Raw genomic sequence first — 23,311 nt, 5'->3', positions numbered from 1 at the left:
CACCACCTCTCTAGGCCCAATCATACATTCGCACGGCTTCTCCTATCACCGCTATGCAGATGACACACAGCTCTATCTATCCTTTCCTCCAGGAGACACTTCAGTGGCAACTCGAATCTCTGACTGTCTCTCTGACATATCTACATGGATGAAGGAACATCACCTCCAATTGAATTTATCCAAAACTGAACTACTGGTCCTCCCAGCCAAGCAAGCTATTCTCCACAACATCAGCATCAAGCTAGAGTCCCTATCAGTGGCTCCCACCAAGGTTGTAAGAAACCTAGGTGTCATGGTTGATGACCAGCTGACCTTCGCAGATCACGTTACCGCTGTAGCTCGATCGTGCCGCTTCTCCCTATTCAACATAAGGAAGATTAGGCCATACCTAACTCAACATACAACACAGCTCCTCGTTCAGACGTTAGTAATCTCCCGTCTAGACTATTGCAATGCCCTCCTGACAGGTCTTCCGGCCTGTGCTGTGAGACCGCTACAGATGATCCAGAATGCTGCAGCACGCCTGGTCTTCAACCAGCCTAAAAGAGCACATGTCACGCCACTATTAGTTGAGCTGCATTGGCTACCCTTAGTTGCTCGCATCAAATTTAAATCACTAATGATGGCCTTCAGAGTGTTCACTGGTTCTGCTCCCATCTACCTCAATAGACTCTTAAAACCATACGTTAGCGCCCGCCCTCTCCGTTCCTCAAAGGCCAACCCCCCGTACAGGTCAGTCGAGGCTATTCTCATCTCTGGTACCACGCTGGTGGAACAAGCTTCCAAGCACTATCAGAGCAACAGAAACCCTCATCGCATTCAAGAAATCATTGAAAACCCAGCTCTTCCGAGAGTATCTTTTGAACTGAATGTCTTTCTTTAATGCACTTATTACTTCCTGGCATATTGCACTTAATGTAAGGTATTTTTGTATAATTTGTGCTGTAGTTCGAATGTTAGATCCTCTTTTGTAAGTCGCTTTGGATAAAAGCCTCTGCCAAATGCATAAATGTAAATGTAAAATGTTAAATTCAGACCATACATTCATATGTATATGATTTTTACCCATAATTAAATATTTACCAAAAAGAAATCCAAGAAGTGTCAGTTGTTTGTAACGTTGTATACTTCGTTCATTTAATTAATTAATTAATGAATAAATAAATAAATAAATAAATAAATAAATAAATAAATAAATAAATAAATAAAGAAAGGGGCGGGAGTCGTGCAATTGGGGGGCTGGGCCGTGTTCTGATTGGATCGTGCTCAGCCAGTCCGGAGCGGGCTGCTCGGGGAAGTGCAGCAGTAGCTGTGGTTATGGTGAGCAGAGAGTCTGGGATACTGCGGATCTGCTCGAATAAATGTTGAGTTTACCATGAGAACCGGGTCGCCATAAACCAGGTAAGAAGGCTCAGACACCGCGCAGCCCTTTATCCCCGCGGTTCTGTCGCGGCACCAAAGAGAACCACCGCTTGAAGTCAGACAGGAGCGGATAAGCCGAGTCAGCTAGCTAGTCAGTTAGCGAGTTAGCTGGCCCGCCAGGCATTGATAAACAACATTACATGTAAACACCGGCGTGGACCTGTCCCCTGGTTTATTTTTGTGCAAGCTACTTGGCTTTTCATAGCCATGTTTTCCACTTTGGAGCCTTAACTGAAGCCACATCATCGTGTGTGAGAGGTTGGACGCTTCTGGCGCAGTGTTCAGGGTTGTTACTAAGCTTTGTCTCTCTGTGCTGAGCCTGCTTAACTGTGTTCTTCACCACTGTCATCAACACTAATTCCCTTTCTATCGGTGGAGCTGGACAAGTTCTATTGCGGTGGGATTTCCTAAAAAGAGTTTTCATCTCCTTTATCTTCTGTAATGTAAAATGGTACCCACACCGATGTGTTCTCTCTGTCTTAGCTAAATACTGCTGTCTGGATCGAGGCGTGCTTATTCCCTACGATGTATATACAAGACAAGCTTGAAGTAAAGAGTTAATCTGGTATACCATCACGTGATGGCATTGGCGCTGCAGCGCTAGACCCCTCTATTTCAGTCTAAAATTAATTGAGAATTTACTTCTGAAAACAGGTCTACTGCCATCTAAATAGACATATATTTGCAGAATGAACACATGACAGCAAAGGCATCTGTTAATCCATTGTAAGTGGAATTGAGTGCATGTTTTAATGAGTTGTGATAAAATCGGTGTTGAAATGAAATCTGGCACAAAGGGAAATCACCACTTACAGGCTTCTTAGGTCTAGTAATAGGGCTTGGAATGACACCAAGGATTGATTTTTCTGAAGAGAGATTAAAACTGAACTACATTTCAGTGTAAAAATCCCAGTTTTGAGAAACAAGCCCTAGTGACCTATTAATTATACATTTAGTCTACTTCCTTAACATTTGTGGGACTAGTTTATCCCCTGCATCATTTTCTGTGTCTTTCTGCTTAATGTATTCTTTTTCTTGGGGCAGGTTAAATATTTATCATAGTAATACTATTTTGAAGCCCTAAATATTGCATCATTCTGGTGCTTTGATATATCACTTCAGTACAAGACGATCAAACCCAAGTGGAAACACTGTGGTTTTACAATGTTGTGCAAGTCACTACCTAGGAATAAACAGATATTGATTTTGTAGGGGAATATTTATTTGCAGCGTCAATCTTGAAGAAATAGCCCTGCCAGAGACCACTTCTACAGAGTTTTGCTCATTTGTCAGATCATTTGTCCTTCAGCTTCAAAAGAGTGTGGTTTACCCCAGTGCTTTCACTTCTGGCCTGGTGGAACACATCACATGTTGTAGTTCACATTCCTCAGACTCTCAGCATCCCTCTGATACACTGTTGGGATGAGGGTCAGGGGCGGGGCTGAGGGGAGGCCCCTGTCTTGTGTTAAGGCTTGGGCCTTGACCTCCCTCCAGGGATCGTGTGAGTTGCCTTCCACTATGACTGCTTAGTCTGGACACTCAAAAACATTCCCTAATGGCGCTCTCTTTTCTGATTCGTCACATTAGGGACCTGAAGATGAGATTATTCTCTATGTCGCAAACTCTCTTTAATCGCTATAAACAAGTGAGTATACGAATGACAGAAATCTCTGTAGGGAAAGTTATGTTTAACAACAGAGCAATTTTCCTGCCTTTGATGGTTTAATCTATGTGGTCATTGTTGGGATTTTAAATATTACTGTTGAACATGTCCCGACGAGCCGAGTTAAGACTTTCCCAGAAATATCTTAGGCCTTGATTTGGTCTCAAATCAACTATGGACTAAAAGCAGCTGAAAACATTTTAATTTTGCTTTGCATTTTCTTAATTGTTTGTTTCAGATGTGTCTGATTGAAAGTGATTTTAAATGAACAATTTAGGTATTCAATTATTTTTCAGTTTTATTTGTATCTTTTTTACTGTTATTAAATTAAACGTATTGTTCTGAACATTTTATATCAATTTTCTTTTTTATACTTTCCGATTATCTTTAATAATTTTCATTTCTATTGGTATACATATTTCTGCATTTTATCTGCTTTCTGTTGTAAGAAATGTGCCCACATTGAGTATTAATCTGTGTTGCAGTCCTGTGTGTTGTAGGAAGAATTAAACAGCTCCTGTTTACTCTGATGCTGCACATGCTAGTATTGTTCAACCTTTTAGGCTGCTGATGTCTGTACAAGAATCAATGCATCAATATGTCAGAACCATGAATATGAGTTTAAGTTGTGTTCTCCAGTTTCCTGCTGTGGAAGCTGAGAAGTTTACAGAGCATGTTTTTTTTTCCCCAACTTTGCCACATAAGTGTAAAGCCAAACCTGTCCAGTAGGAGAGGAACTCTGAGACTCGGTTAACTGTTGTTGTCTGGTTTACAGTTATTTTTCATTCAAACATTTAGTTGGCCTAATTTGTGTACGTGGCTTACTGGCAGGTCCCCATTCTCAGCTTACATTGGTCTAGACTACAGATCAGAAAACAAACACATTGTGACAATCTTTATTAAACATTATATTATACATGACATTTGCTTTGTAGAAACAACAAAGTATTATATTTTGATCATTTTTCAAGCATTAAACTGAAAAGCTTGAGGGCTTTTCCCATGGAAATTGTCAGTTATCATATCCACAGTGCATGGAAATTAGCAGAACCTCCATCTGAGGCAGTGTTCTGAAGCGTAATTTAATTTTCCTAGGAGCTCAGCTGAGGAGCAGCTGGCTAGAGAGAGAAGGAGGAACAGGACTGAAAGAAGATCTCTGTTGTTTGATCCAGCATGTTGTTTGCATAGAGACAGTGTATTCTCTCTGTTTAGGAATTGTTTACTTACTCTGCATTAGCAACCATTAACCCTTTAACACTGGCTACAGGCCCCGAGTTCTGGACATTAAAGTGGCACCTGAGATAAGATAAAAAATTTGCTCAGAATTAGCTTTGACTGAATTCAAAGTGTGTTCAGCTCATGAAGCCTATAATCTGGACTCCTGTATGTGATCTGTAACATAATCTTGACAGCAGGGCATTCCTGATATCAAAATGCATATCTCAGTAAGAGCTCTGATCATCCACGCAGAACTTATCACTGTGAGCTAATTGGAGTAATCCTATTAGTCAGAACTGTTTCTTGACTTTTATCCCTTCTTTTTTTGCCATCTCCCTTCTGCCTGTTTTATTTTTCTTACTCTCAACCGCTTTCTCTCCTGTTTAGGAGTCAGAGTGTCGGGTCCATATGGCTGTGTATGATGAGAACATTCTGAAGAATCCCTTTTACTTGGCACTGGAGAAACGGAGACCAGACCTATGCAGCAGAGTAGCCGAACTTCATGGAATTGTATATGGTTACATTTTTTTTACACAGTTACATTTACTAAATATACCATAAATAAAAAGAACATACAGTTTCTGGCAGGTAACAGAAATGTATCCCCTGTACTGTTCATCTGCTAAATATGGACATGTGGATATTGGATAGTGATATTATTGTTTGCATAGTTCAGCAAAGACATAGTCAGCATTCTCTACCATGAAGTGGAATGGTCCTGGAAGACTCACTCATTCCCTGTGTAAATGTTTATAAGTAAATGAGGAGGGTTTGTGTGTGTGGGTTGGGTGGGGGGGCATGTGACTCTTAACATGCCATATGAGGAATAAATGTGTAATTTAGTCCTTAGGAAAACTGCACAGAGAGATGGTTATGATGATAACTCGTCCAGTTATTGCCATGTGACTAATACCACTGCCACACAAAATCAAAGGGAGAGTCTGTATTATGCTTGTAGCACAAGGACAGATCCTTCTTTCATACTTCAGAGCATAAAATCTGTTTTAGAATACTGATTTATCTTGTTCTTCTAAACAAGACTGCATTCTTTAATTGTGCATGGTGGTGGACATATGTAATAGTCTCTCTGCAGTCAGTTTGTACTTGAAAGTAGCCTTTTATTTTGTCTGATGATAAAAGTCTGAATATTTCAAGTTAAATGCTTCATGGCATCTTTGCAGACTGATTAGCTCTTAACAGCTTCTTACTAATGGAGCTATTATTAGAGCTTAGAACAAAAAGGAAATGTTGTGGGTCATTGGTGCATATTACACCACAGGTTGTTACTCGGGTGTTGATGGAAACTTCAGAAAACCCATGTCATGCTTCATAATTTGCTCTTGTTTATTTGTGCTTAATATGTTTTGTGTGTAATTTAGGTCTTGGTCCCATGTCGTGGAAGTTTATCCACCTGCTCATACACAGCAGCACAGTTTGAGAGTTATGTTCTCCTCCCTGCAGAGCAGAACTACCAAACAGCTGATGGGAAGGTATATACGTAAATACGCACTCACACACATTTCTGATCTAAACAGGCATCTGCAAAGCTGCAAAGCCTTTCTTTCCTTTTTCATCAATGCTTTCTGGTTTTATTTTCAGGAGGTGTCCATAGAAAATAACCAAGTACATTTGGGCTCAGGGTTTTTAAACTCTGGCTCTGTGCCCATTCTTTTTGAAGAAACGTTCTACAATGAGAAGGAGCAGGCCTACAGTATCCTGTGCATTACCCGACCCACTGACTGTGAGCCAAGCCCAGGTAGATCTTGGTCCGTTTTTACATGCACAGCACTACAGTGTTTTATTTATTCTTTGGTGAGAATTTCAGTTATTGTGTTATTTGATTTTTTTCTTTTTAAAGCCACAAATAGTTGTTGAAATTTAAAGGAATAATAATAATAAAAAAGTTAGATATGGAAAATGCACTTCTGAGCATATTTTGTTAGGTGTAAGAAGTGCAGTTAGCACACCAAGTGTGAACTGACATTAATGTAAAATTTACCTATACCTGTTCCCTCAGAGGGAAATTTTAAATATTTCAGCAATGATGGCTGGATCAAACTTTTAAAATGCTTTTTGGCCATCAAGATTTTTTAAACTTCAGTGAATCACAGAAAATTAAATAACCCAAACCTGGGAGTCACTAGGCACAGAGCTAAACTTAATATTATTCTATGCAAAGAATAGAAAGAAGTCTATGCTTATGACTTCTGAGGTACATTCAGACCCATGCCTATTGAAATGTTTTGTTTATCAGTGGAGCTCAGCCGCATCGTTGCTCTGTACTGCCTGAGGAATGTGGAGGAGGCTAAAGAATTTCTGGGCCGCCATGCTGAGAAACTGGATAAGATTATTGTCACTTTTTGCAACTCCTTCAAAGAACAAGAAAGGAAGGGCCTCCGTCATCACATTGTGAGAGAAATTTTCTAAACCTTGTGACTCAGTCTAGTTCTGTTTATGGTTAGTGTGTAGCTGAAGGGAAATAATCAGTTGCTATGCCATTTTCTAGGATTCTGTACATGGCTTGTACACCAAGTGTCTTCAGTGTTTGCTGAGAGACTCTCGTCTGGTATGTAGAGCTCATTGAAAGATTGCAATAAATTAGCTGCTGCTGTATGTATTGTTTTTGAGCTGATGAAGTGAATGTCCTGCATTACAGAAGGTGCTGACCAAACAGGAACTTCAGATGACACTTCTCAAACAAGCAGTGGAGGTAACATATGTGCCAGTAGCTTTAGCTCTTAGTTAAAATACATGCTTCACATAAGACTCAGGTCAAATGTCTTCATTTTTGGTTCTGTGTTTGAGATTGGTATTGTTTTGCAGATGTACATACATCATGGTATCCATGATTTCCTCTTTAGTTATGTGGGATCTCTTGAAGCAAGCCAGGTAATGATTTTGATTTGTTCAATACACAAAATTATTGAGAGTATATTTGATATAGCAGAATTTTTGCTCAAGAGCTACATATGTGTTTTAGGATTCTGCATTCAATAAAACCACCAGGGGACTGCAGGATCTGCAGCAAAAAGATCTTGGTGTTAAGTCAGAATTCAGGTGACCTTTTTTTGTTTCATAAAAACCCAAGAGTAGCCTGAGCACTTTAAAATTTCACTGTGAATTACAGTCTTAAATAGATGTATCCATTATATTAGCATCTGATAGCTATTAAGTGACATTAAAGTGTTGGTTTGTCTCACACTCTTGTATTTTATGCTCTTATCTGACCTCTCTATGCAGTATAAATATTCCTCGTGCAAAGAGGGAATTGAATCAGCTCAACCGCTGCACATCTCCTCAGCAGAAACTTCTCTGCCTCAGGAAGGTTGCCCTCACTATTATGCAGTCACCCAGTCGCACAGGTGAGTTGTTTTCTGTTTATAAACAAAAATTCAGACTTATGACTTTGATTTGTGTACATAGTCTTGCATACCTGAAGGCTTTATGCATTGGAAGTAGCCTGAGGCAAGAGGCTTATTTTTCCAATAGATATTACCCATAGAGTTTTTCTTCAGTGTATTTCTCACTTAAATATTGGCCTTTTTTATATTATTTAAAAAGGAGAAACAACTAATTTAATTTGGTGTTTTATTAAAAAACAAATAAATAAATAACTAAATGACAAGCAGCCTCTTCAAACTGTGAGAAGTAATTAAAAATTTATCTGTTTGATTAACTGTCTCTGCTTGCTGTTCTTTCTGTTCGTTTACTTTCTGTGCTATTTTTCTTTGTTGAACACTTGCTAAATTAGAAAAGTTATTTGTGTGCTGGAGCTCTACTGCAACTGTATATTGACTCTTGGTGAATGGATATACTGTGTGTATGGTATTTACTTTCATTTTAAGTGTGTGTGTGTGTATCTCTGTCATAAAGATTAATGGTATGGAAGATTTGTTTATTATGTTGCAGGAAAGCAAAGTTTAACAGTGCCATGTTTTTGTACATTTGTTCTCAAACAGCTCTCTTCAGCTCTCTCTTCCTCAGTTTTTTTCCCATACACAGCTCTTGTAACCAGATTAGTTGGCCTGTAGACCCACAGAACACTTTGCACACTGTTTCACCTCAAACGGTCATTACGGAAATACACACTGTGCTGGCAGGGCAACAACACTCCCCTGTATGCATAAAGTAGAGCAATCCTGTCTTAATGACTGTTTGCCAAACTGCCAATGAACCAATTTAAGACTTATGAAGCACACAGAGGCAGATAGTGTATAGAAGGACAGCCAAACTGGACACTAGTAGGCCGTGAAATAGAGCACATTTGCACAAAGTAATTGTTATTTTACATTTTTTTTTTTTTACTTCCAACATTATATAATTATTTATTAGAGCATTTGTAACAATATTTCCAGTGTTTTAAACTTGTTTATTAGAATTTGTGTGACAGTAGATGTTTTTAAATTGTGTATCTCCCTCTCTCAGTTACATTGGGGGCAATATGTGCAGATGATCTCCTTTCAGTTATTCTCTATCTTCTGGTGAAAACAGAGATTCCAAATTGGTGAGTCTAGAAGTAGTTTCATATTCAAGTTCTTAGATGGGTAGTTGCACATAAATAAAGCTTTCATTCCTGGAGCCCTTCAAATATTCATATGGCATTCCTTTTTGGATGAAGCAGGACAATGCAAGAAATTCTTTTGTAAATATTTGTTCACTGTCCTCAGGATGGCAAATCTTAGTTATATAAAACACTTCCATTTCTGCAACTCCACAAAGGATGACCTGAGCTACTGCCTGACATCATTTGAAGCGGCCGTAGAGTACATCAGCCAAGGCAACCTCAGTCAAGGTCCTGCAGTGAGTAAAAGAAAAAACAAACATTGATATTGGTCCTGTCTCTAAACATAAATCATAGGATTCTCATCAGTATGTATGTTTTTTTTAATTTATTTATTTATTTATTTTTTATTTCTTTTCATTACAGTTTAGTCTTTTGAGGGTAAATTTATACACATATTTCTGTTCCAGGATATGGACTTGTTTAGGTTTTTGTTTACGTTGTTTTGTTCGACCTTTTTTCTCCTCCCTCTCTTCTTTCCTTTCCTCAATTGAATTGAGAATATAGAACAGGACTAAGTTTAATCCCTGTCTGGGAAACCACTTTTGTCTTTGCTGCTTTTTTATACATTATGGAAATGTTATAATCTTATTGGTAACCTGTGTGTTAAGATAGGTTGCATGCTCAGGAAAGCCATCTAGATATTTCACAAAATTGCTTTTGCTTTTTTGCACTTTCTTGTTAAAATATAAATGCCAGTGTTTATTTTGAAATGTACTCTGTCATGTAGGGAACAGGAGAGCTAAATGACAAGCTGTTCTTCAAGCAGAAGATGAACCTTCTTTCCCAAAACTCTTCTACTCCTATAGACTGTTTGTTTGAGGTGAGAATCATTTATCTCAGGGATGTAAGGGGGTGTTTGAGGGTGCATATTTTGCTGCAACCCTGCACCAACAATTTAGTGATTGAACCTATTGGGCGCAAAGCATTTATGAAAAGAAGTGTCTTTGTTGGTCAGTTTTTCTGTGGGCCATGGCATATCACTTCATCTATGAAACATGGTGGGGTGGAACAAGTTCAGTTCCGTGGCCAGGATGTGGCTGAAATTTCTTTTGTCAGGTATGAAGAAAAGGCCTCGAAGCTAAAAGTTTGTCACATCGTGAAAGATCGGTAATGTAGAAGCAAGCAGTACATGACTTGCAGAGTGCTTGTTCAAGTACAAGAAGACAGACAAAAATGATATTTTATATTTTTAAATTCTAAATTGTGACCATACCTATAAAATATGCTGCAATGATTTAAGTGTTTTTTTTTTTTCTTATGTTGGTCAAATGTGGGTGGAATGACCTTTAAACCCAGACACTAAACAATACCCTGTTTTATGTGTAGTTAGTAATTGAGCTCATTGTTAACAGTATAAAATTTTCTCATTGTGTGCAGCACATAGCAAATGGCAATGAAGCAGAGGTGGAACGCTTGCTGAGTGAAGGCGAGAGTGAAGAAGACAGGAGAAAAATGTGTCACCCTCTCTGCTCCTGTGACCTGTGTGACCTGCGTGTGTCAGGGTCAGAAGCTCTCACTCTCACCACTGTAATAGTTACCTTGAAAACCATAGAAGCTGAATAAATATAGACTACCATCCAAAAGTAAAGTGCATGTTTGGGTTTAACCTATTAAAAATAAAACATAAAATATATAAAAAAAAAAACCTTAGGCTAATTGCAAAAAGTGTATTCTCAATTAATTTGCTGATTAATCAGCAGATTTTGAAAATCTGCTGATTTTCAATTAGAAATTCTACACACCAAACTTTCATAAGTGACTTTAAATACAAAACACTTACATATTAAGGCAGGTGAGGGACAAACCACCCCTATGTAGGGTCTTCTTAAAACCCCTTACAAGATTCTGGAATCACACTTGAAAATGTTCACTCAGCTTTACTTCAAGACAAATAAAGAAATAGCACATATGACACACAACATTAGTTTAGTTGCTGACCATTTTGGTGAAACATATCTCAAACAAATAAAATGGTATTTTGTTGCTCCTCCTCTGGTTTTAAGACAGCCTGAATTCTGTGTGGCATAAACATTACTTATGATTTCAGTCTAGTTTCAAGGTTTTCAAATAGTGGTTCATAGATCCACTTTGGAAGATGGAGCCTTGCCATGGACCAGTAATTAAAAAATGTTTGCTGGTTGTAACTAAGCTGCACTTAGTTGAAATGCCTTTTCTAAAGAGAAGTTCTAACACTTTTCTCTGTGATTCATTATCATCCTGAGAAATGCCTTCATCACTAAACCTAATTTTCATCAATAGAACGAGAAAAGTGTTTCAGTGTACATTTTTATATGTTCCATTAGAATGGCACTTCATCTCCTTGCTTAATGCAGATTCATAATTCACTGGATATCGCTTTCATTCAGTTATCTACATTCCATGACTGATTCTCTATATCTCATTATAACCTTGATTTCTTCTGTTTAGGTGTTAGAGCTGGTTTTCATTTGACATTTTTTGAATATTCATTCAATTTAATTAATCTGAATTCTTACTCTTTCATCAGGAACGCTGGGTTTCATCCATTTTGTTTGTTGGGGATTTTCTATTTTGCAAGTGTATTGCTTTGAGATATCTCTCATGTTTCTTTGGTGTCTTTCTGGGCCTACCCATATGTTTTGCATTTGCAGCTTTCTTATTTTGTTTATGCTGCAACATTTTAGACAGAGCTAACAGGGAATAACATCTTTTGTATCATCCTGTGTTGGATTTCCTTCTGTACAACTGTTGTTGTGGCCAGGTTTTCTTTCTATTAGCAGTATCCAACAGCTTGTTAGGGTCTGTCAGGGCTCCCATTAGCTGCAGATTAATTTGCATTCTGTAGGTTTCTGACAGCATTTGTTTAAGGGCGATACTGTCAATTTTTCCTCAACATTGAGTTATTAAATAATTATTTCCCAAAGTATACCTCTTATAACATTCAATTCCAATTTAATATGCCTTAAATAGTTTGCTTCACAAAGACAGAATATCCAAAAAATTTTAAATACATCACTTGTGTCATTTTATTTGGTATGAAATTTAAAAAGCAGAGTGAACATCCTCTAAGTCAGGGGTGCCCAACTCCAGTCCTGGAGGGCTGGTATCCAGCAAAGTTTGGTGATTGCTCTGCTAAAACACACCCCTTAAACCTGGCAATTAACAGATGAGTTGACTCAGGTGTGTGTGAGCAGAGGTATAACCAAAATTTGCTGGATACCGGCCCCCAGGACTGGAGTTGGGCACCTCTGCTCTAAGTCTATTGGTTCCAGGGGTTGTAGCAAGCTGTTATCAAAGCAGTTTCACAGCATCTTGGCATAGGTGATGGTGGTTAAGCGTGTGCTCTAACACATTGATCCAAATTTACCTACAGGAATTAGATGGTTTCAAATGTGGTGAAGACTGATACTGAACCCTTTTTAAAATTACTGAGATCAGGAAGCATCTACACTCATGTTCCTTACATTAGTTAGTTTTTTTTTCTTGACTCTGACATGGATTAAGTGGAAATGATGATGATTGTCACATTTCTGTATGTAATAACCATAAATGCTTCTTTCTTAATCAGATAAGTGTTTCTGTTTTTCTGGTTCTTCAACTTCTCCAGGAGACTGAACGACCCCTCTATAGTCACTCCATATTCCCGAGATGACCGTGGCTACACTCCTCTTCATGTTGCTGCTATATGTGGTTAGCTAAATTCAGATTTTTTTTTTTTCCTTTCCTTTTTCTTTTATATTACTTGTGCTGAGGAACTATTTACATTGCCTTTGCCTTGAAAGCCATAAACAAAAGTGTATGCTTACATTCTTTTTTTCTATCTGTTTCCCCCCTAATTATCACATTTATACTTTTTTGGCCAATTTTATGCACTACTTATGTTTTCTCTGATCACCTAACGATGGGGGAAATGTAAGTCAGCCCATGTGCCTTCTGAGACAGAGCATTGTGAAAGCATTGTGCCACATGATCAGGAGAGACTGGGCCTTCTTGCTCACCCAGACAGAACCAGGCCAGTTATGGACTTTTGGACTCCTGGCCACAAATGGCTATATTTTCTGGGGATTTACAATCTCTGTTAGGGAGCCAACACTTGTGAGAGTTGTGCCAATCAGAGCATGGTCATTGCTTGTTTATGGACGCACATAAGTGTTCTTTTATATTCCGGCGGGGGGGAGGGTCATGCATCTGGTACACGCTTCCCCTGCTTTAGAGAAAAGGAGAGTTAGAATTAGAGAAATAAGAGGATGTCAGTGACTGTTCTGGAGAGAGTTTTTAGAGAAGTGAAATATTAATGTGCGATGGGTCCATTTATTGGTTTTGTTTTGTTGGTAGGTTTTAAATACATAATGTTTTAATCTTAAGAATAAGTCTTGGAAGCATTTACCCTTATTATATTATATTAACTATATATTTATACAGTAATGCAGCTTAACAGAATTTAATGCTCCAAAAATTCTGATCTGCTTCCTGCTCAGAACTTCGATGGTTTGTCTCTACCACCATTGCAGTAGACACCTTATAACAACTTGCATACAAAAGACAGTTTGCCCTACTCTAATATCTTAATCTCTTAGCAAGGTGGTGAAAACCTGATACATGTGGCTTTTGTGGCTACCACGAAACAGTTCAACTTTAGCTTAACTGTTCACTCTGAGTTGTTTTTTACAGATACAGCTCAACAGTAATGTGAATTAAAAGCTGTAGTTTAGGTTTTCTTTTGATTCAGTCTTCCTCCCAACTCTTTTTGGAATGTGTTACAGGCCTCAAATTCAAAATGAGTGAATACTTGCAAAAAAAAACAATAAAGTTGATCCATTTGAACATTTAATGCCAAGTCTTTGTAGTGTATTCAATTGAATATAGGCTGAAAAGGATTTGCAAATCATCGTATTCTGTTTTTATTTATGTTTTACACATCCCAACTTCATTGGAATTGGGGTAGTAGTAGTAGTAGTTTTATAATCAGTGAAGTGCAGTATGTAGGGAATAGGACACTATTTGGGACGGACACAGAGCTACTGACTGATGCAGTTGGGCTCCATTTTTAAACGTAACACAGATACTTTGTAAAGAACCAATTATGAAATGTAATTATTACATTTTTCTTAATTTTTTTTAAAGTCATTAGCATATACAGGGACACATTTTCAGTCAAGATGTTAATGTTACAAAAATCAAATGGAAATAATATATTGTGGCTCCCAATTGGTGTGGTTTAAAAAAAAAAAAAAAACCTATAAACATCTGTGTTTTGACTCATTTTCAATGATAGTATTTTGCAAAAATGAATGTAATTGGGTTTTAATTCCAGTTCTGTCATCCAACACCACAAGCCTTTTGTCATTATTTCATAGAGCTTGCACATTTCACTTCATTTGACTGGTTTTCTGCCACCACATTATGCATGCAGCTGCCAGTGACATAACTGTGACTGTGTTTATTTGTTTATTGTTAGAACATAAATATTAACATTAGGGTACGTGGGGTTTTAAATACAATGCAAAAAAAGAAATTCTGCCCTGAGAAATACCTTCCTCTTATAATAATACAAAAAAACAGCCTTTGACCAGTAAAAATATTTAATAGTCAATGCTTGGGTTTAATTAAAACCCCTCCCAGCTTCTTCTATTAATGCAACTAAGGATTCTGGTTGTTTTAATTTAGCTTTGTATCATGATTTAACAAATTACGTATTTTGACAGCATACGTCAAAATAGGTATTTTCTTATTATAAATAGGCTGAAAAAGATGATGCTATTATTTTAAAACATGAATATTTTAATCTAATGACTAGCAAAGCAATGTTGTGATTACGACAGTTAGCCTGTACACCCTCATGGAACCATTAACTTAATGTTTTTGCACAAATTATGTCTACATAAACCTTATGTATTCATTTACAAATGGTGAGGCATGTTTTCACTGGTCTGAGTCAGTAAACACTTTCACATGTTATTCATTCTGATAAAGAATAGTAGACAGATGTGTTTTAAGCTTGCTCTGGAAGTGCTAGTGGAGTAGGTTTTTAGGTTGAAATTCCAGAATACCTCAAGCAGACAAGAAATCTAATGTATTTTAATTACAATTTTCAGCAATGAAGACAAACTATTACACATATACCTAAAATGTGTTTTATTTAATGAAGAGTTTTTAATTTTGTATCGAATTTGTCCAGGAAACTGAGTAATTCCCCAACACTATGACAAGCTTAAGCATAAAACAATGTAATACATGGAAATGTGTGACTACACTTAAATATTAATCATAGTAATAACAGATGTCATTCTGCAGATGATTATCATTGTGAAAATGTGCATTATCACCCAAGATTTGTGGATAGGTTTGCTAATATGTAAAATATGTTTTTGTCTTTTTAGGTCAGTCCCTGTTGATTGACCTGTTGGTGTCAAAGGGAGCTCCAGTAAATGCCACAGACTACCATGGCCTCACACCCCTGCACCTCTCCTGCCAGAAGGGCTACCAGGGAGTGACGGTGGGTGTGCTGTTTACATATCACTTGGATAAACATCCACACCATTTCATTCTTATCAAATGGCTACACAACGGTGTCTCTATCATTATTCATTCCCTCTCTTGTCCCTGTAGCTGCTGCTGTTGCACTATAAGGCGAACACAGAAGCTCAGGACAACAATGGAAACACTCCTATGCACCTGGCTTGCATGTATGGCCATGAGGATGTGAGTGACTTGGATGATTATTCACAAGAGGCCTACAGCACTGAATTGCTATCCAGTGCTATTCTTTAAGGGAACAATTCAGAATCGCTGCAGTACAGTGCTTGTGATAATTTTTTTTATGCAAGTCCAGATCATCATTAAACACCAATCATGCTTGGCCATAAAGAGCAGCTCTGTGATACCCTGGTCTTAACCAGCGTATGTGTGTTTTTATGTTTCAGTGTGTGAAAGCACTGGTCTACTATGATTTGCACACATGTCAGCTGAATGTGCAGAATGATAAGGGTGACACAGCACTGCACATTGCAGCACGGTGGGGCTATGAGCTCATCATGGAAGTTCTATTGGAGAATGGGGCCTCCACTCTCTTATACAACAAAGCCAATCAGACCCCACTGCACTGTGCACTCAACTCTAAGGTCAGGGTCCATATTGTAATCCCTCATTCTCAAAATTTGTTTTTGCACCATTTTACCATTCACCCAAAACTGAATTTTTAAAAATATATTCTCTAGGTATTGTCCTTGCTAGAGCGCACACGCAATGGATCTAATAAAAAAGAGAGTGGTTTTGAGGTGGGCAAAAAACAACTGAATTAATAGTACAATATATGCTATATTGTACTAGGCAAACTCATATTAAACAGTTTTTCTTATTTATTCTTTTTTTTCCCAGTCTCCCAGCCATTCTCCACAGCCCTCTGACTGTAGCAGTCGACGGTCGTCTGTGTCCAGTATTTTCTCTTTCGTTTCTGTGGAGGTCCGTCCAGAAGGTGACCATGCCCGCTACAAGGAGGTGAGAAAAACAATCCTTTAGAGACTTGGTCCCAATTTCTGCTTGATTCATTGCCGTTTATGTCTTTTGTTCCTAAAGGACTCTTCACTGTGGACTCACTATCTGTCTTTTAATTATCGTCTTTCTAATGGCAGGTGGAGAAGCTTCTGCGGGCTGTGGCAGATGGAGATGTTGAAATGGTGATCCATTATTTCATACACTTTTATTGCATACTTTGTGTTGATCTCGTAACAGAACAGTTTTTCATTCTCTATTTATCCTTGCTCACACTCTATAGGAAAGTGTTTTTAGGGTGTTTGTGCTCTCATGCATTCTGTGTAAATGTATTTCATGTTCTTTCAGGTGCGCTACCTGTTGGAGTGGTTAGATGAAGAGCCTGAGGAAAATGAGAAAGCTGAGATACTTGATAAATCTGAGCTGTGTCACCCTTTGTGCCAGTGTCCAAACTGTGAACCTACTCAAAAGGTAGGAAGTAGGATGGGCATTCCCTGTAATTTTGATACTGGAGTATTCATTTTTGTTATGAATATCCAGTTAAGTTAATGCAGAGCTAGAATTAACTTTTTAAGTAACTGATGTGAAGTTGCACCAAAGAAAAAAACTAGTTAACATTGATATTCAGGATGTTTTTTCTGTCATGGCCAATTTCCTAAGCTAATTTGCTTGCTGTGAGTTGTAAACTTGTGGCAGTGTACAATATCCCTAACACAAAAATGGCAAGTTTAGTACCACTTTGAACAAATTTAAAAAAATGTTTTAAATATTGTGTCAAAATCCAAGTGCTACTACTGCTTCAAGGTTCATATAAAAACCACCCATATGAGAATGGCAAAGGAATTGTAGTATGTGATTTGATAAGTTTAGTAAATGTCTAACTTTTGATAAATTACTACTTAAGTTGGCACACATACAGAAATGTGTTTGCTAGCAAGCCCTAAAGATATATACAGAAAACAGCTAGCTAACATGCTAAATACAAATATTATTATTATTAAGTTCAGTTTGGAGTACAGGCATTACATGCTTTCTTTTTTGACAAAATTACATTTGATTTGAAACAGTCTTTGTTTTACATTTATTTTTGTCCCTATTTTCTTGGAAGGAGCTATTTGATGACATAAGACATACTTTTCTTGCATCACATCTCTATTAGATTTGTTCATAATCATTTTGTAAAAATCAGAATAAGAAATACTTTATTGATCCCAAAGGGTAATGACATGTAATAACTTCATAACACAAGTGAAATTGCCATGTGTGAACCAGGGTTAAGGCACTCATTTTTTATGTGAAGTAGATCAGAGAAATATAACATATAAAAATATAAAATAATATACCAATATATGCATGATATCTTATAACTTAATTGTTTCTCTGAATTGTTCTTTGTATTTTCTCGGTCTTTCAAACATGAAATGCAGCAAATATGTAAACGGTGGTTCAGTATTCGAATCCTCGCACCTAGGATGGTTAACCCTTGGGTGTTGTCCTACATAAGTAGTGTGAACATGAACATGTTATTATTCATTGATACATTGTCTGTAACCGCTTATCCAGTTTAGAGTCGCAGTGGGTCTGGAGCCTACCCAGAATCACTGGGCGCAAGGCACGCTTTAATTTTTTAACAATTTTTTAGTTTTATGTAATTATTACTAGATGAAGTCATAATGGCATTACTTTCTTTATTTGTGTCTTCAGAAGTTATCTGCCCTGCAGTCAGATGGACTGGGTGTGAACAGTAGCAGTATGGATGGTTTTACTCCATTGCATGTGGCTGCACTTCACGGACACACAGAACTTGTCTCTTTGTTCATTTGCCATGGAGCAAACATCAATGCCCACAGTGGCCAGGGTGCCACACCCCTTCACCTGGCCTGCCAGAACAGCCACATACAGGTGCCTATGCATGGCTAGTGTTCCCCAGCCCCTAACACTACTTTATAAACTCACTTTATTTAGGTCAAGCGTTTTTCATGATGTTGTCAAACATTTTTGAAATCAAGACAAGAAACAGTCATTTTATATATATATATATATATATATATATATATATATATATAATGTGTATATGTATGTGTATGCGTATATGTGTGTGTGATAAAACTCGATGTAGCCCTTTACATAAAAGTTGTCATTTTAGAAAAAAGAACATGCTGATATTATTTATGCTTTTTATTTATTCTGATATTTTATTTTTCTAGTTACCTAAATATAGCCGTTGATACACTGAACTTGTTTCGATGTCAAATTTAAATTGTAATATATTTGATGTAGGTTGATGTACTCTAATGGGATTTGGGTCTGAATTACAGTATTAATTCAAATCCCATTTTAATCCTCTATGTGTAGGTGGTGACCTCTCTTGTGGAGTGCAATGCCAAGCTGAATAAAAGAGATCAGTTTGGGAACACTCCTCTGATCCAGGCCTGTTTAAAGGGACATGAGCAGACAGTGGCAGTCCTAATTGAGGTATCCTCAAGATGGATATTTCAGGAAAGTAGTTGAAAGTACTTGTCTCTGCTTTTGTTGAGTTGAAGTTCATTGTTTTGGTTCATAGAATGGTGCCTCAGTGAATCTGGCTAATAACCAGGGTAACACAGCCTTGCATGAAGCGGTGAGGGGTGGACACGAGGCTCTGGTAGAGATCCTGCTACAGGCTGGGGCTCTTGCACACATCAGGAACAAGAGACAGAGGACCCCACTTGACTGTGCCCAGGAAACCTCTAGCAAGGTACTTTAGTGTTGTAACAGTATTGTTTCATTGATCTAGCAATTTCTCAGCATCCTGAAAACATTTTACTGAAAAAAATATTTAAAGCAGTTTCAGCATCATAGAGTACATAGAAAACCTTAATATTAAAAATGAAAAATTGTTTTGCAGAACACAGCTATTCTTAAGATTCTACAGAAAGTTGGTAGTCCTGAAACTGATGAAGCCAATCAGCTGTGCATGCCCCAAGGAACTCCAGACAGAAGTAAGTACTTGCAACTAGTTTAGTATCATGTGTGCATTGAGGAAAAAAAATAATGCTGATGAAATGATACATCTTTTCACACGTTTTTTTTTATATAGCACCCTCTGTTGCCCAGAGAATGAAGCGCCCTGACAGGCAAAGGCAAGAGAAAGACCAGTTCACCTATAGGTAGGTTAATGAGTTGTAAGGGTCTGCCATAGACAGCATATTAGTGTAAGAAATTAAATAAATCTGTTCTAATAGAGTACATAATACAGTATACAGTGAATATTAATTTTAACATTTTTTACATTTGATGCCATTGAGTAAAATATATTCAAATAAAAGGTATAGAAAGGAAAAATTCAGAGGGAAATACAGGAAACCCTAAAGTTCAATTAAAGATGATAAGAAATTTGGAATCTTGAGAACTGTGCAGACTAACAAAACCTCTTACTATCCTAAACACTTCATCTTTTAGTTGTAAGATAAAACTAAGCTCCTCTCTTGCTTTAAATCTGAAAAAGTTGAGCTCAACACTATGATTCTGAATGGATTTGGAATAGATTTTCTAAAAATCTGCTGCTTTCCGAGCAATACCTTTGTCACCTCAAATTTCAAACCTCAATATTAACTGAGGGACAGCTTTTGACTTTGCACAGTTCTGGAAGTGAGCTAATAGCAGTATTTGGCTCTTTAAACATTTTAAACCAAATGTTGACGTTATTCTCATATTATATGTAGGGTACAGCAGATGAAGAAATCATTTCCACAAGATGGAACTATTGCCTCAACAGTCGTGTCAAGCCAGGTGATTATCCTTTCATTTAGTTACATCCTCTTTTATTATCCAGTTACTCATCACAACGTAGGTGTGAAAAGGACCCTGAGGTGTTTTGTTTTCTCTGCCATGTGTGGGTAACAGGCTTCAAGTAGACAGAGTGAGAGGAGACGTCTGCGAAGAGGAGAGACCGTGGACAGCTGTGGCCCTTTCACCCATTCTCCTGAAAACTCCCAGTCTTTTGCCCAGGAGGGCTCACAGAACCAGGCCAAAATCCTGACCCGTTGCCACACCTTTCACCAGGACCTCGCCCAAAGCACGCCCCAGGTGCTGGAGCACGTTGATTGCCGTTCTTCCTCTAGCAACATGTTTGATAGTGGTGTTAATGGCCCTCGAGACCCTTCAGGCTTTAGTGACCTTTCACTTGACTCCTCACCTGAACCAGAGCAGGTTAACGGGGAGTCTGTGGAGATTGGGCAGGCTTGCACCGAAGAGGAAGAGGAGTTACCCCACAGGAGGAAGGACTCTGATACGGCTTTAACAGAGATGGATAATGTTGTGTTCTGAGGACACTCTGCGATTTCGGAAAACACCTGATATGTGAAATGATCACTTTTGAAAATTATTCCAATTAATTTCGTGTGTAAACTTGAAAACTAGTAAGTGTTACAAAAATTATTAGCTTTTCACTGTCAGTTATTCTGTCTCAGCACTGCATCTAAAGCAGAACTGCTTCTGAAAATTTAGCTTGTGAATTAAATTTATTCACTTGTATAGTTCAGTAGCGTAATTAAACTGAATGTGAAATAAAGCTAAAAGCAGTGTTCGGATTTGACGCGCATGAATGTAGGAGTATGAGCCTGTTTGCTCATTAATTTGTTTTTTTTTTTTTTTTTTTTGTCAAAGGGACATTGGAAGTCTTGATATTGTGATTTTTGTTTAGCGAACTTTTTAGTTTTTTTGTGGTCTGTTTATCATCTAAGAATCAAAAGTAGCATTAAATGAAACATCGAAAAGAGACTTCAGTCTCTTTCAGCAATTTCAGTAATACAGAAATGTTGTTTTAAAATAAATTTAACATAAAATTTCTTTTTATGAGCACTTTTACATCTTGTTTAAATTATATCATAAAAGGGATGGTAAAATATTTTTTTTTTTTTTTTTTTGGGACAAATTTCCATGTTCTTTTATTATTGCGTTGTTTGATATTGAACGGTCAATCCACTTCTGCTTAAGTTTAAATAACTTAAGTAGCATGTGCAGAAGCTTGAAACTGATGATGTATGATTGAGTTGCTGAGTTTTTGTAATGGGTAATTTAATTTTTTGTGGCCATTTTTTTTTTCTTTTCTTTCAGACTTTTGAGTACTAAATATCTAGTATTTAGCTAATCATTCTTCATATATTGAGTTGCTATGAATGGGTGTGGAAAATGATTTTAAATGTTGGTAAAGCTTCCACTGAGTTTCTTTAGTCATGTTATTCATTTGGATAAATGTGGAAATGGACATCGTCCATGCATCTAAGAACAAAATATAAAGGACTGAGTGTTCCGGACAACTGTTGTATTTTAGATATGCACTTTACCTAACACAGAGCTTAATTTATTAGCCTTGTCATGAAAGTTCTTCTTTATTAGCTGACCTAATGGAGTTTGGCATAATTGTATGCCTTTCTAATGCAAGCCAATCCTAGCCCTGAATTTAAGAATCATTCCAAGTGGTGTTCAGATTTTTGTCGGAAATGGATTGGAGAAAATAGGTCCTTGTTTAATGTCTATTTGTTAAAAATATATTTGCCACAGAATGTAATTTTTGTGGGCCATGTTGGTTGTTTTTGTTATTATTGCAGCCAAACTGGTCTGGAAAAATGATAATTATTTTTATATGTGCGTTTAAATGTTATTTTGTGTAAAAAAATAATGCAGTGACTGTGCCTTATATGTGTCAAAATAATCAATAATAAACCCTTAACCCTATCAGTGTCCTAAACAATGTGTTCATTCTATACATTCATTTTGACGTCTAAAAGACTGGGCCTTAATATGAGTTTCACTTCATGGCTAAATAGTTCAAAGTCCTACTACCCAGGACTCCAGTCTGTCTCAGGCCATTGTCTGTAAGGACTTTGGTGTGTTCTCTCTGTGCCTATGTGGGTTTCCTCCCACAGCCCCAAAACACATGTTGATCAGTGGTTTTGGCTAAGCAAAATGTCTGTGCCTGTGAGAATATGATGCCCTCTAATGAACTGGACCCCTGTCTAGGGTGTGTAGGTGATTCTGTGAAGGGTCTGGTCCACTGTGACCCATAACAGGATGAAAAATTCTTTCATTTATTCATTCATTCATTATATGTAACCGCTTATCCAGTTCAGGGTCGCGGTGGGTCCAGAGCCTACCTGGAATCATTGGGTGTAAGGCAGGAATACACCCTGGAGGGGGCACCAGTCCTTCACAGGGCAACACACACACTCACACCTATGGACACTTTTTGAGTCACCAATCCACCTACCAATGTGTGTTTTTGGACTGGGGGAGGAAACCCACGCGGACACTGGGAGAACACAGCAACTCCTCACAGACAGTCACCCGGAGCGGGACTAAAACCTACAACCATGAAATCATACAATCCTCACAACATATTCCTCATGTGTCTTTATTTTCCAGTAATGAGTATAAAAGAGTTGCTAAACAAAAATGATGAAAAGTGATTTTTAACTTTCTGGGTGAAATAATGTATCTGTACACTCAAGGTTCCATATTCAGTACCTTAAGTCAGGGAACGTATTTGTAACATATTCTATAATAACTAAAGAATTTAAAAATGCGTTGATTTCATATGCCCGTATCATCTCCAAGACTTAACACCACTGTTGTACATTTAAAAGTATGTTTACACCTTTTATACCTATTTTTCCTGAGAGTGTAGCTATCAGTATGTACGTCATGTTAATAAAATATCCATTATATATACTAATTTTTATATTCAAATTTAAATAAATATTTTAAAAATATTATCTTCCTCCACTCAAACTGACACTGTGTGTAAAGTTTCAGCACAAAGCACTTTTAAAGAACACAGTCAGTGGTAGATTCAGGGGAAGAAGAAAAAAAGTATTAGGAAGAAACGGAGGGTAGAAACCTGGAATCCCAGTTTTGCCAACTTTCACTGCGGGTGTGCCTGTGTGAAATGTGCTTCCACTCTAGCACTGCGATTGATGGATGTGTTGAGCAGG

At 37.6% G+C, this 23,311-nt stretch overlaps 1 protein-coding gene across 2 annotated transcripts; it reads left to right on the top strand.

Moving 5' to 3' along the window:
• The first annotated feature begins 1,302 nt into the window (after window positions 1-1,302).
• Window positions 1,303-22,048, top strand: ankrd27 (ankyrin repeat domain 27 (VPS9 domain)). Of its 2 annotated transcripts, XM_066667832.1 has the most exons (29): window positions 1,303-1,401; window positions 4,691-4,813; window positions 5,683-5,793; window positions 5,903-6,059; window positions 6,558-6,712; window positions 6,810-6,869; window positions 6,960-7,013; window positions 7,127-7,192; window positions 7,284-7,360; window positions 7,544-7,665; window positions 8,729-8,807; window positions 8,971-9,103; window positions 9,595-9,687; window positions 10,245-10,369; window positions 12,454-12,536; window positions 15,227-15,342; window positions 15,456-15,548; window positions 15,770-15,967; window positions 16,064-16,123; window positions 16,224-16,343; window positions 16,478-16,522; window positions 16,686-16,808; window positions 18,042-18,239; window positions 18,693-18,812; window positions 18,901-19,074; window positions 19,225-19,318; window positions 19,417-19,486; window positions 20,042-20,108; window positions 20,223-22,048. In XM_066667832.1, exons 2-29 carry the CDS (start codon window positions 4,712-4,714, stop codon window positions 20,643-20,645), a joined length of 3,318 nt encoding a protein of 1,105 aa, XP_066523929.1. In that variant the 5' UTR covers window positions 1,303-1,401; window positions 4,691-4,711; the 3' UTR covers window positions 20,646-22,048. The 2 variants fall into 2 exon arrangements, with proteins under 2 accessions (XP_066523929.1, XP_066523930.1); XM_066667833.1 differs by lacking the exons at window positions 15,770-15,967; window positions 16,064-16,123.
• Window positions 22,049-23,311: the final 1,263 nt, after the last annotated feature.

Source organism: Hoplias malabaricus, chromosome 4 (genome assembly GCF_029633855.1).
Source record: "Hoplias malabaricus isolate fHopMal1 chromosome 4, fHopMal1.hap1, whole genome shotgun sequence".
NCBI classification, from domain to species: domain Eukaryota; kingdom Metazoa; phylum Chordata; class Actinopteri; order Characiformes; family Erythrinidae; genus Hoplias; species Hoplias malabaricus.
Note: the sequence above shows the minus strand (reverse complement) of the source record. Positions and strands in the feature narration are given on the sequence as shown.